This window comes from Phoca vitulina, unplaced genomic scaffold, assembly GCF_004348235.1.
Source record: "Phoca vitulina isolate PV1807 unplaced genomic scaffold, GSC_HSeal_1.0 scaffold82, whole genome shotgun sequence".
Taxonomy (NCBI): Eukaryota; Metazoa; Chordata; class Mammalia; order Carnivora; family Phocidae; genus Phoca; species Phoca vitulina.
In genome coordinates this window covers 3,452,107-3,466,297 of record NW_022589785.1, presented here as the reverse complement: position 1 = coordinate 3,466,297, position 14,191 = coordinate 3,452,107, and the positions used below count along the sequence as shown (strand labels likewise).

At 44.1% G+C, this 14,191-nt stretch overlaps 1 protein-coding gene across 4 annotated transcripts in view; it reads right to left on the bottom strand.

The window, feature by feature from the left end:
* Positions 1–14,191, bottom strand: part of KREMEN1 (kringle containing transmembrane protein 1) — a 66,113-nt gene that overhangs the window by 32,224 nt on the left and 19,698 nt on the right. For all 4 annotated transcript variants that reach the window (XM_032395044.1, XM_032395045.1, XM_032395042.1 and 1 more), the window contains exon 3: positions 10,260–10,351. In XM_032395044.1, the coding sequence (XP_032250935.1) occupies positions 10,260–10,351 (92 nt within the window). The remainder of the gene's footprint in view (positions 1–10,259; positions 10,352–14,191) is intronic.

The following is a 14,191-nucleotide window of genomic DNA, read 5'->3' as shown; positions in this document are numbered from 1 at the left end:
GGGAGAAGCAGGCTTCCCGTGGAGCAGGGAGCCCGATGCGGGGCTCGATCCCAGGACCCCATGACCTGAGCTGAAGGCAGACGCTTAACAACTGAGCCACCCAGGCGCTCCCTCTGACTGACTTCTGTGAGGCCCTCAAGATTCTCTCCCAGGAAGCTGGAATTGGGATTTCAGGTAATGAACTGAGAGCGCTAGACTTATAGGGTTCTGTCAAGTGGGGATTAAGGCAACCAGCCATATCTGGGCTACCTGAATTGAGGAGTGAGCTAATTCTTCTGGTCCACAAAGAGGAAGAAGCATGGATGTCATCCTGAGAGAGAGGCAGAGGTGGGAGACCATGTGGCCCCAGAGAGAGATGGCAAGAGTGGGTACTTTCTTCCCAGGTTCTTGGGACACAGGAATGGGGGTTCTGCAATATACTCCCAATGCCCTTCCAGTAAATTCTTTTCATTCAAGTTAACTTGAGTGAGTTCCATTCCTGGCAATCAAAAAACTCCTGACAAAGACAGAAAGCATGCCCATTACGGCAAAAGCTCAATTTGAATACAAATCTTCAGATTGCAATTTATATAAGAAGTGCTGATTGTTACTATGTTTTCTATTCCAGTGCTCTGACCAGATCTGGGATATTTGTTTAAGAAACCAAAAGCAAAGTTCTTATCTTGTATTTTGGAAAACTTCCCTGGCTCTGCAGAACTCCTTTTATTTGTCTCATAAGTAAAATCTGCTTCTTCAGAAATGAAGAAATGAAATGCTGTGACTTTGCTTATTTTAAGTCATTTAACCTTGTGTTGAGACCATCTGCCGCCCATGGGACCTCATGCTGGTGTCTCAGTAGCTGATTTCTTCCCTCCATGGGAGCAAGAACTAAGCTCACATGAGATGATGCCACTGGTGTCCTATCAGAGGACCAATCCTTTCAAATACTTCCTTCAGAGAATCAGTGGGTTAAGTGTAGACTCATCCATTCTCTCAGCCACGAGCCATGACCACAAGCACACTGCCCTCTGTCCTGTCCATCTGCAACTTCCATTCCAGATCTGGCAGCTGCCATCTTGGTCCAAGTCCTATCCCAATATGGCCCCACCATACTTCTTTAACTTTATTTCTAAACATCAGCTCTCCTTCGTCAGTCACACTGATTCTGCAAGCGGCACTACTCATGTCTGAGTCTCCTATGAGCTTGCCTATATAAATAAGTAAACACAGACTTTTCTTCCCCTGTGAAATTTTATCTTTAGGGGAAGGTAGTAAGAGTTCCTAAGGATGCTGACCCCCACACGGCCCTGACGTATCAGTGGTAGTTCTCTTTTGGTGGGAGTTCCTTCTCCGAAACTTAATTTCTGTTGATGTAATGTGGTAGACAGTCTCCAAAGGAGGCTCTAATAATCTTGCCCCTCCCCCTACATGTGGTTGCCACCTACTTTAAGAGTTGGCATCAATTTCCTTTGCCCTTGAATCTGGGCTGGCCTTGTGACTTGCTTTGATCAACAGAATGTGGTGGACTTCTGAGTTCATGCCTTAAGAGGACTGGCAGCTTCTGCTTCCTCTCTCTTGGAAGCCAGCCAGCCACCATATGAGTGGCCTGAGTACACTGTTGGAAAGAGCGGTCACCCAGGTAGAGGCCTGAAGTTGTCTTGGATGTCCCAGCCCCAGCAGAGCCCCCAGGGGAATGCAGCCACCTGACTGAGCCCAGATGAGAGTAGCAGAAGAACCGCTGAGCTGAAACTCGGCCAACCCACAGGAGCAAGAGAAATGATAAGCTGTTGTTGCCTTAGGCCACAAGGGTTTGGGGTGGCTTGTTATGCAGCAACAGACAACCGAAACACCTTACTCGACAAAAGGTCAGTCCAAGTTCAGGAGGAATGATACAGCTGTGTCTCTGGGAAGAAGAGCTCAGTTTGTTGACTTGAACTTTTGTTTTTCAGGGATACCACAAATATCCCAGGCAAGGAACCACAGAGTCATCTTGGACTCTTCCTGCTGTTTCATCCCTTATATATTCTACTTGTCATCAAGTTCTGTTTTCTTCCTAAATGTATCTTGGATTTAACCCTTCCTGTCTTATCTCACTGCTGCCATCACAGCTCAGACCCTGATCCCCTGGATTTAGAAATCTGCACCCATCCTCTCCTCTCCAGACTTCCTTCCTTGGATCTATCCTGTAAGTGGACCCTGGGCTCATCTTCTTAAACTAGGGCTTTCATTGTGTCAGTCCCCATCTAGCCAACTCTGGCTTTTGAGGTTTCGAGGCCTCACCTGGTCCCTCCCTGTCCGCTTCTCTATGTGGGCAATGTGATCCCCAGCCCACACGCACAACAACCCCAGGCCCTTCTTCCAAGTCCCTGTCAGGGTATGTCCTGATCCATCCAGCCCCATCTGCCTTTCTCTGTAACGATGCCTCCAACCTCCACAACCTTACCGAGAGCCCTCTCATCTGCAAAAACTCACAGCACTCCACCTCCTAATTCAATCGCATTGAATGTATGTAACTGGTGGGCTGGTCTCCAATTTCCTTCCATGTTTATAAATCAGATTCCTAATTACATCATAAAATTGACGGTAGGGACTCTTTCTTATGTTTATGTATATTCCTTACTGGCAAGCGCTAGTGTAAAGGTGTTCAGTGAAATCATCCTTGTTGATCTGAATGATTATACGTTTTTAAGTTATTAGTATGACTTGCCCAACCGTGCTTTAGAAAATTTTGGAAATACAGTATATATCTGTCATTGAGGAAAATGGCCATTTGGTTCAGAAAGTCTTTTTTTTCCTCATGGAAAATTAAATAATATCTACTGCCAAAAACAAAGAACAATCGAGTATCCGCCAGATCTGAGACCATAAAACTGCACTGTGAGAATGAATGCAGGGCCTCTTGTGTTCCCTGACTGCAGCGCCACACCAGGCCCCAGGGGAGTGGCCCCACAGCAGCTGAGGCACGCTACTGAGCCCCGTGGCTAGTCAGATAAAAAAGGAATGGACAGAAATAACACACAGGTTAGGAATAACCTATTCAGGAATTGCATGGCGGGAACATGCCAACAGCAGTCCATTCCCTGGGGAAAGCACAGGCCACCATAACACCTGCTAGAACTTTCATGCCCACCATGTGCTGGACCCTGGACTTGGGGTTGTGTGTACTTTACCCATTGGATCTTCAAAAGAACCCTAGAAGGCACAAATGAGGAGACCACGGCTCAGAGGAGAGTCATTTTGCTGAAAGCCACTAAACAATTAAGATTCAAACCTAAGGCAGTGTGACTCTAACGTCCACATTCTTTCCAGTAATTTGTGTTGTCTTTCTTACTGAAAGAGACATGATATCACATCATCAGGAATATTTAATGAGCACCATTATCGCCTCCCCTGTGCTAGGTGTTGTGGGAGACTGTTACAATAGATGCCCTGGGGGGAGGGGAAGTCCCCCTAGATTCCATCAGTACCCTCCACAAATAAACATACCACCCATGTAAAAAGAGAGCAACTGCTCAGCAAATGCAGCTTCAAGAGGAATCTCCCTCTCCACCTTAAGTCTCTCCTTCACAGAAATTCCAGAGGCTACCCCTGCTCCTGTCTTTGAACAGCTTAGTCTGGTTGGGAAAACAAAACTACTCACATAAAGCAAGAATTAACAGTATGAAGCAGGATTCTGACGTATGCTAATTTAATGCCAATCTAAAAGGACTCGATGCAACAAAAACGTTAAGTAATTGTAATGACCAGAGAGAAGAGGGGCAAAAAACAAGTCTGCATAATTTATATTATTAATGTTCATTTCAATAGTGCTTTGGCTATCAGCTGAAGTTTCGGGTTTCGTTTTAGCTGTGAAGTGTGAATGATGCACCCAGATGTGTCTTTTTTGAGGTGAACTTCAGCCCATTCAATGAAGACTCTATGTTCAGAGAGACCCCCCAGGCCTGGACAAGGCTGCTGATGCAGTGTTTCACACCCAAGGGTCCAAGTCCGGGGAGCCCCTTCCCAGCTGAGAACAGCTGGGCTGGGAACACCCGCGGAGATGACCCAACATCCTACAGAGCCGTTCTGCTGTGCAGCGAATGCTTCCTGGATACCATCGCAACCTGCTGTCCTCCTGGGGCTCGGGATTTCCCAAACTCAAAGAAGACAAGAAAATGACTTAGAGCTAACAGCTTCACTGCAGACCCTCTGTCGCCACTGACTTAATCCTTTGGTTTCCACAATGTCAATAAAGCACTCTTAATAATTCGGCATACTATCGGAATTTCAAACTCTAATTCCCAAACAATCCACCAAGAAAATTCTCAAGAATGACCTCAGCAGTAGCCTGGCTCCATCCCAGGGCCCCCGTTTTAAAGGAAATAAAGGAAATGGGGCTGTTCTCAAGAACTGGAGGGAGAGGGCACCGGTCTTGCCATGAAGAGCCCTAGATTCAAATCCGATTTGGCTCAGGGTGTAATCCTCATTGGATCACCTCACTACTCGAGCCTCATTGTCTCATCTAAACAATGGTGGGTGGGGAGTGGACACACCACCTGCTTCACAGCACTGCTGGAAAGGTTAAATGAGGTCACGTGAATGAATATAAGTGTTTTATACATGTCAGTACTCAATGATAGTTGAAATAAAAGCTAAAATATACTAAACATCAGGGCTGACATTAAAATGCAAAAAGTGTTAACAGAGACAAAACATTTTCTGTAATTGAGAGACCGCCAAAGTGCCCTTGGCTTTTTACTCAAGCTCTGAACACAGCTTTAAAAACTCTTATTAGGGGTCACGATTGGAAGCATATTTGTAAGGAACAACAAATCTGTTTTAACAAGGCCAGGGTGTCATTCAATTAAAAGGAACGTGAGCCAGTGAAGGCACCAGACGCCCCATTCTGCAGAGGTGCCACGGCTGACATCCCCTTAGGACTCCTCTGTGTGAATCATGCAATCTCTGGAGAACTTCTCATGGATTGAGAGGGAGAAACTTCACCCTAAATCCCTAACACGGAAGCTTGAGAAGCTATGAAGAAACATCTTCTGACACTCCACACTCTGCAGGCTCATCACCATCTTCCCAGGTCAAGTCCAAGCTCCATACCCAGACCACAAAACTGTTGCCCATTATCTGGTCCCACCTAATTCTTCTCAGACCTCACCTCTTGCCCTTTCTTCTTAAATTTCTATCTCGGCAACACTGATTTTGCCTGGGAATTCACGTGTGTGTGTGTGTGTGTGTGTGTGTGTGTGCATGCACACTGTTCCTCCTACCCCCACTGCCCTCCCTACTCTACCCAACCCTAACATCTAGAACCTGGCTACCTCAAGTGTGGTCCTACAACTCCACATCCCAGGGACTGGCTAGAACTGCAGTTTCTAGCCTGCCCCAGACCTACTGAATCAGAATCTGCATTTTATTAAGATTCCTGTGATTATACTACTACCACATTTTCATAAGGAAACTTAAAGTTGGAGAAGCCCTGTTGCCAAGATCCCACCTCTTCCAGGAGCCCTCCTTGATAACCAGTAGCCCTGGCCTCCCACCATGCCAGGACAGATGCCCCTCCTTCAGTGCTCCTAAACTTTTGCTCATCTCATTTATTACAGAGTATCTTGCATATGCTTATCGTCTATGTGTCTGTCTTTGGCTCTAGTCTAGGGGCTCCCCACAGGCTGCAGACCACACCATCCTTGTGTCCCCTGTGCTGTACAAGGTATGGCATATGATTGGAGCTTAAAAAATGTCATTTGTCACAGCCAGTAATAAACTCCTTGTGATTTTCAACTTTAATAACCAACTTTAAATGACTTTTATAATTAGCTTTAACTTTAATAATAATTAAATAAGTTTTAATAACTTGAATTTAAATGTTAGTTTAATAACTAAAACTTTAATCACTAACTTTATTTATTTTTTTAGAGAGGGAGGGGAAGAGGGGCAGAGAGAGAGGGAGAGAGAGAATCCCAAGCAGGCTCCACGCCCAGCACATAGCCTGACACGAGGCTCAATATCATGCCCCTGAGATCATGACCTGAGCCAAAATCAAGAGTCGGACACTTAAGTGACTGAACCACCCAGGTGCCCCTAATCACTAACTGTAATAACTAACTCAGATACCTGGGAGCTATGTGCAAATTATCTCAATTTAGGTTAATTAGGTTAATCATGTTATACATCTGAACCCAGATACTTTGAATGTTGTATTTACATATTTATTTTGAAATAGTTAAAATATTATACAATTTTAAGATATCATAGAATTTATTTTTTATAATGGAAACTTTCAAATGTATACAAAAGCAGGAAGGAATAATGAGCCCGTTGTCATGCAATAACAACAAATACCCATTTTTTTTTTTTTTAAACCATTCTAGTTTCATCTATTTCCCTCATCTGACCCATTCACTCTTTGGAAGACTAGGTCATTTTAAAATAAATCCCAAACATATTATCATTTCAACCACGAATATTTCAGTATGTACGTATAATTTCAAATGACTTAAAAAATTACTTGTATATATATCTCCACTGTGCCATTATTGTACCTAATAAAATTAACAGTGATTGCTTAATATAATCTAATAGTCTGTGTTCAAACTTCCCTATTTCAAAGATGAATTTGTATAGTTGAGTTTGTAGAAATCAGGTGAATGTTTTATAGCAAACAAAAAATAGCTCTCAGCAATGAGAAAGTAAATTTCTCATGCCCGTGTTTTCAGGCCCACATCGGCTATGTGAAGGAAATTATATTTGCCTTTAAATGCCATTTGCAGGTTCCCCTCCACCTCACAACTAGATTACTTAACTTTTACAAAACTGCACCAAACTTTATAAAGAATCTAGGTAAAACAGAACAAATCAAAAGCCATGCTGGGACGCCTGGGTGGCTCAGTTGGTTAAGAGGCTGCCTTCAGCCCAGGTCATGATCCCAGGGTCCTGGGATCGAGTCCCACATCAGGCTCCTTGCTCAGCAGGAAACCTGCTTCTCCCTCTCTCTCCCTCTGCTTGTGCTCTGTCAAATAAATAAAATCTTTAAAAAAAAAAGCCATGCTAAGGTCCATTCAAGCACATCCTTTGAAAGCAATGAAATAAATGGGAATTAGAATGGAGAGGATGATTATTTAACAAGAAAGAGATATGCAAAGAACAGCTATTAAGCCAAATAGTTTCCCCCTCAATAGCCAAACCAACAGGACTCAGAGTTGTAGAGGATGGGATCTAGAGGGATGATAACCTTGATGACTTTGAAATTTGCTTTTAATGATCTGTATTTCTCCTGTCCATAATAGGAACTTGGGGTTTCTGAGAAACATACTTGCCCATGTAGTTTGAAGACCAAATCCAATTACCTCAGAGTTATTCTCTTTTTAACGGTAAAGTTCTGATCCATGCTCCACAGGTCAAGAGCACAGTTCAAGTTTCTCTTTGCCCCCTGTTTGAATCATACTTCATCGTTGCCTCCCTGCTTGTCTTAGCTCTGTCCCAAAACATGCCGATGGGCAGAGATTCCGGTCTCCACACAATGGCCCGCCATTCAACCACATTCTGCTTTGTCCCTAAACATCAACTCCCCCGGCTCCTGCTGGGTCTGTTATATTCAGATATGAACTTTCCAGGAATCTGATCATGTCACAGGCCTTTTCCTGTATGACAAGTTCAACGCTAATTATGAATAGTGGGCTTCACACAGAGGGTTAGTATTATTCATGAAAATTATGACTCCACATCCAGAAATACGACAAAATTGGCCTAAAATAGGCTGGCTATATCTCCATCAAGTCCACTAGGCAATTACCAAGGCCTCTTGCTTCAAACAGTACAGGAGTTTTTCTCGACTACGTTAATCAGACACACTAGGAGCACAATGTTCTGCCAGACTCTCAAGGTCTGAGGCTCAGCTAGATGGGGAGCCCTGCCCTGGTGCCCACAGGGTGAACAGAAGGGCTTTCCAAAGAACCAAAGCCAGACACTGTTCCTTCCCCTACACCCCCCAAACCAGGTACTCCCCAGTTCTCATTCCCAACCTCTGTATGTCTCCCTGCCCAGACCATTTCAAGGCCAACTTCAGAAGCTTTGAGAAGCCTACTAAGGGGCCATAAGAAAAGGAAATGATATTTAATTTTCCTTTTTTGGAATAGTGAGGCACATCCTGCAAATATTAGGAATTAGAGGAGTACTAGATGGGTTGTACCATTTTCCAGTAATTCTCTCTTCTGGAACTTAGTTTCAGTGACCACATGAGTTGGCTCCCATTGGCCCAAATTATATTTTATAAATGCAAGTTGAGGATTATCTTTCCAAATAAAAGCGGCCAGATTGAAATCCCCTCTTTGCCATTCCTGAGAGAATGACATAGGCTAGTACTAAAAGACGATCTTTGTGTAGAACAAATGGACCGAGCAAAATCTGCTTTCCTCTCCCCCTGCCCCCTTTCTTCTTTACATAACTAGAGCCAAATGAGATGTTTTTCATTTTAAAAATTTGATTAAGCAGACTGAGCAAAAGCCCATTCTGCTGGTCTTTACTGTTTTCTCAATTTTGGGACTAAATCAAGGAATACTCGGGTTGGAAGGGGAGTGAAGCCAGGGCCTCACTGCCAGGCCATGGTCTCATTTGGAAGTTTAACTTTCGGAACGTGAGCGGTGGGGCCTGCAGCACCCCTTCCCCATGAGGCAGCAGAATTCAGACTGCTGTGGCGGGCGTGATGAGAGGTCCCAGGTCCCCCACAAACCTCCATATCACACTACATACACAGCCTCTGGGGCTGAGGAGTGAGGAAGGTGGCAGGGCAAGGAGTGAGGGGAAATAATATGGTAAAAAACAATCCAGACAGAATTATTATGAATGAGCTGCCCTTTTCCTCAGCCTAGTAACTGAGAAAAAACCTGCTCCCTTGGCATATTTAAAAAGATATTACAGGGCGCCTGGGTGGCTGTTGGTTAAGTGTACACTTCTTGATTTTGGCTCAGGTCATGATCTCAGGGTGGTTAGATCGAGCCTGCTTAAGTTTCTCTACCACTGCCTCTCCCACTCCTCTCTCTCAAAAAAGAAAGAAAAAGGGGCGCCTGGGCGGCTCAGTCATTAAACATCTGCCTTCAGCTCAGGTCATGATCCCAGGGTCCTAGGATCGAGCCCCACATCGGGCTCCTTGCTCCGTGGGAAGCCTGCTTCTCCCTCTCCCACTTCCCATGCTTGTGTTCCCGCTCTCGCTGTCTCTCTGTCAAAAAATAAATAAAATCTTTAAAAAAGAAAGAAAGATCCTACGAACACTACATTAGTAAACCCCTTCCAGTACCATTCCAGTTTTGGTTTCTGTACTTTAAACCTTCCTACACTATTTTCTACCTTGTTTTCAAGTGTCTTCCTAAGAGTCCCTGCCACATTGCATATTCCCTGAGGGTCAGGGTACACTTCTGCCTTTGTACCTTGCATATAATAAACACTGAATATTGAAATGAATGAAGGAAACAGCTAGAAAACAGGCCTTGGAGTAAAAAGCTGAAGAAACTGGGCTTTTCAGTAGTAGAGCGGGATGAGATACGAGTTATCACACAAAACAAGAGAACATCTTTATGCTGATATGAGGAAAAGGACTATCACATTGGCTTTGGAGGGGATCAATTAGATTTTTCCTGAATACCATTTTTCAGGGGAGATAGTTCATCAAATGCAAATAATAAGTAATGTCATAGTTTAGTTTTACTGTCTATAAAGGGATTCATCATTCACTCTAGACAATTCTCTCCCAAAAGCGTGAGGTAGTATTTTTTTTTTAAGATTTTATTTATTTATTTGACAGAGAGAGAGAGAGCACAAGCAGGGGCAGCAGCAGGTAGAGGGAGAGGGAGAAGCAGGCTCACCGAGCAGGGAGCCCAATACGGGGCTTGATCCCAGAACCCTGGGATCATGACCTGAGCCGAAGGCAGACGCTTAACGACTGAGCCACCCAGGCGCCCCATGTGTGAGGTAGTTTTGTTTCCCTGGCCTGCTACTGAGCTCTTGCCATCTCTCTATCCATGAATGAATCAGCATGAGGAAATTAAGTAGAAGTAGAAATTCTGGGTGGGCTTATCCATCAAGGGAATGCAGGTCCTGAGGGAACCAGGCCCCCTATTTCTAAAAAGCCCCAACAAGAGAAGGGAAAATCCTCAGCCCAGGATTGCTTCTCCTTTCACCTGCTTCAGGAAATCCACCTGCCTGAACAACCTGCCTTCCGGCAGTGGCCTTCCACTCTGTACCCTCGGTGCTCAGTGTCCTGAGACCTTTCAGGTGGCGCATTAGAGCCTTACTCTGACAAGCAGGAATCTCGCAGTACTTCCAGTAGACACCATCCTCATGCTCCGCCACGTAGCACCAGGGGCTCACATCTCCATCTGGATTTCTGTCGGGGAAAGGACACACAAGTACCATTTCTGTCATGTTAAGTCAACTGGTTCATTGCTTTTCAGGTTTACCAAAAAGCATCAGCTTCTGTGTTATTTCTAATAATTGGTATGTATCTCAGTGCTGCCTCTTATGAAAAGAAAAACGGGGGGCACCTGGCTGGCTCAGTCTGAAGAGCATGCGGCTCTGGACCTCGGTGTCCTAAGTTTAAGCCCTACGTTGGGTGTAGAGATTACTTAAAAAAAAAAAAAAAAAAAAAAAAAAAAAGGAGAAAAAAATGGTAACACTACAAGAACAAACTCATGCACTCTGACATATACTTCAGAGTTTGGGGGCGGGGGCTGTGTGTGGTGAACAAAGGTGATATAATTTCACAAAGATTCATGACAGTGTAACCAGGACAATTAACCACAGAACAAATCATGCCAAGCAGCACTAGCACTTAAGTGTTGTCACACCCGTGGCTGAGAGCACAGGTGCTCTCAATACTGTGGATAAGAATGTGAAGGGGCCCAGAGGCGCCTGGGTGGCTCAGTCCGTCAAGCGTCTGACTTCCGCTCAGGTCATGATCCCCTGACCTCAGGGCATCAGAGCCTCAGCTGGCTCTGTGCTCAGTGGGGAGTCTGCTTCTCCCTCTCTCTCTCCCCCTCCCCCTGCCTGTGCTCTCTCTCTCTCTCTCTCATATAAATAAAAAAAAAAAAAATCTTTACATAAAAAAAAAAGAATGCGAATGGATACACATGGTCAGGATGGCAATTTGGCAATTAGAGCCAAAGGCCCAAAACATATGCAAAACCGCTTTACCAGGCAATTTCTCCTTTAGTACTTTATTTTAAGTCAATCTCCGCTTACAAAGATGTTCACCACAGCATTTTTATAATACAAAAAAGTTATAAACAACACTTAAGGATTGGTTAAGTAAATATATTATATCCATATAAGGGAATGATGAGCGGCTAGTAAAAATGCGGTGTAGAGACACAATAATTAATATAAAAAGATATCCACATGTCTTGTTAGGTTTTTTTTTTAAAGGTAGTTCGAAAACACGATGGGTGACACAATCCTATCATTTGAAAAGATGTATTCAGGCGAGGATACACATCAAACCCTTGAAAGTATCTCTGGAGAATGGGACTATCAGTAATTTATTTTTTCTTTTCTGCTTCTCTTTATTTTCCTGCTTCTTCTACAATGAACACTGACTGTGTAATTTTTAAACAATAAAATAAAATTCACATAATACAGACTCCACTGACAAGCTTTCACCAGCATCAGGCTAGTTGGCACATGCTTGACAGAAATGGGTCCTATTCCTCCCTCAAAATACTAACTTCTCAGAAAATTCTGAAGAAAGCTAACCCAAAGAGTTTCAGTCAGAACATGCAATCCTGTGATCCTGGTACCAACTTCTGATGCAGCAGTAATATTTTTTAAAGGTTTACTTCACATTTCTAAAATGCCCTTGAAGGTCTTTTCAACTCAAGGGTGCCATGACAATAATGGGCCGTCCTGCTGAAACAGACCCCAAAATGGCAAGGGCTACCACACACACAGAAAAGCCTTGCCTACAAGCTCCCTTTCTTTCGACTCAAAACACTGGAAACCTGACACTCCGGTTAGGCCGGAAATGGGCATAAAGACCCTGCAGCGGGAGCTTTGGAGCCACCCCTATGGGGCATGAGAGGGATAAGCCTATTGTGTGGCCCAGAAGATAAGCCGCCCTGAAGCACAAAGGGTCCTTTCATTTTTTTGTGCCCAAAGGCAGGTGCCAGCGCCAACTCTGCTCTTCCCTGTCCCTCTGCCTTCCCCTCTCATCCAGATCCCTCGAGCCTGGAGAAGTGCATTCCCATCACTCGCCATCTCCCAGACATCTCCACTGCGATGGGTCTGGCACCCGAGCACAAGACAAACATGGTGTCGGGTGTCAGCTGAGAAATCAAAGCAGGAGAACTTGTACAAAGCCCTTCTTTAAACAGTATTTCACTGTCATCTTCCTCCCTCTATTCAGTGTCCAGCTTTGATGTAGTATTTGGTAAAGACGTTAGAAAACAACTGTTTATTATCAATGTCAAAACCATTCTGAAAAGCATCAGAATAGCTTAATAAAGAAGAAGCAAATGCATCTTGGATTTCGCTGCAGTGCTTAAAAAAAAAAGGCCTGGACTCACTGATGTGATAATAATCAACATTTCGGCCTCCCTTTTTTCTGAAGCAGAAACTGGTAGTTCAGGTCTGGTACATTCCATCAAGTCAAAGGAGAGGCTGCTGCTGGCCAGGGCTGAGGAGGAAGGTGGTTCCCCCCCGCCCCCCACCGCCCCCAGCTCTCCCAGTGGAGAACCACCTGCATTTCTGGGAGCGTGGGTAGGTCTGGGTGCTAATCAATGAGAAAAGGCTTTTTCATATAAATTAAACCTCTTTGGAAATTTAAAATTCACCTTAAATTCAGACTTAAACCTAGGAGTTCTTCTGAGAAGTCGTGCTTAATAGAAAGCAACAGAATAATAGCACGAACTAGTAGCCCACACTCAAGAGACACTTTGGAATGAGAATATAAGTAACTATTGTAAAAACAAACAAAAAAACCTTCCAAACACTGGTTTCTCTTCCTAAATATTCTTCCCAACCCAACCCAACTCTTTCTATGAGTAGCAAAAGGGAAGGAAATAAACCAGAAATGGAGTGGGGTTAATTTCCTTAATTATGCAAAAAAGGTTTTAAGCTTTTTTTTTTTTTATTTATTTTGACAGAGAGAGACACAGCGAGAGAGGGAACACAAGCAGAGGGAGTGGGAGAGGGAGAAGCAGGCTTCCCGCTGAGCAGGGAGCCCGATGCGGGGCTCGATCCCAGGACCCTGGGATCATGACCTGAGCCGAAGGCAGACGCTTAACGACTGAGCCACCCAGGCGCCCCTGCAAAAAAGGTTTTAAATGAATATGTATAACTCTGAAAATAAAATGTAAAAGAATGACTTAACGAGCATGTGTAACTTTAACAATAAAATGCAAGAGACAGCAAAATGTGAAGTAACACAAATTGTTACCTCTGGGAAATGGGGCTTGCTGAGTATTTTAGGGGAAAAGATGTCAAAACATGACCTTATTTAAGCAATATTTACCTGTAGTTTTTGAGAATTTTTTTTGGAAAAGCTTTTAACATTTTTATAATAACAACTAAAAAATAATCCAACAGCCACTGTGGGGGAATGGCCAGTTGGAACAAATTAGAACAGAGGTGATGGAAAGAGCTGCAGGCACAGGGATAACCTGGATGACAGGCATCCACAAGGGTCCTGGAGTGTTAGTAAAGGTACACAGGGAGAGCAGAAGGTGAACAGTGTGGCCCACACAATGCAGGTATGAGTATGTTGGCTCAGCAGGGTCGAGAGTGCCACGGCTGAGATTCCAACATACTGGTAGAACCAGGGACATAGCATGTGACTCAAAGTGTAGCTCAGTGAACACTTCTCCCTGTCCTGATGGCTCAAGAGGCTGCCTTTGCACCTGTCCTAATAATAACTAAATTCGACACAGTGCTGAACCATGAGTCACATTACCAGGATCTTGAGGAGAAATAGCTTAAATGTAGCTATAACCAAAAGTGCTTAGAATCTTTCTTTGCTCTTGTCCCTATAGACCAGTGATTCTTTTTTATTTTTTATTTTTTTATTTTTTTTAAAGATTTTATTTATTTATTTGATAGAGAATGAGAGACAGAGAGCATGAGAGGGAGGAGGGTCAGAGGGAGAAGCAGACTCCCTGCTGAGCAGGGAGCCCGATGCGGGACTCGATCCCGGGACTCCAGGATCATGACCTGAGCCGAAGGCAGTTGCTTAACA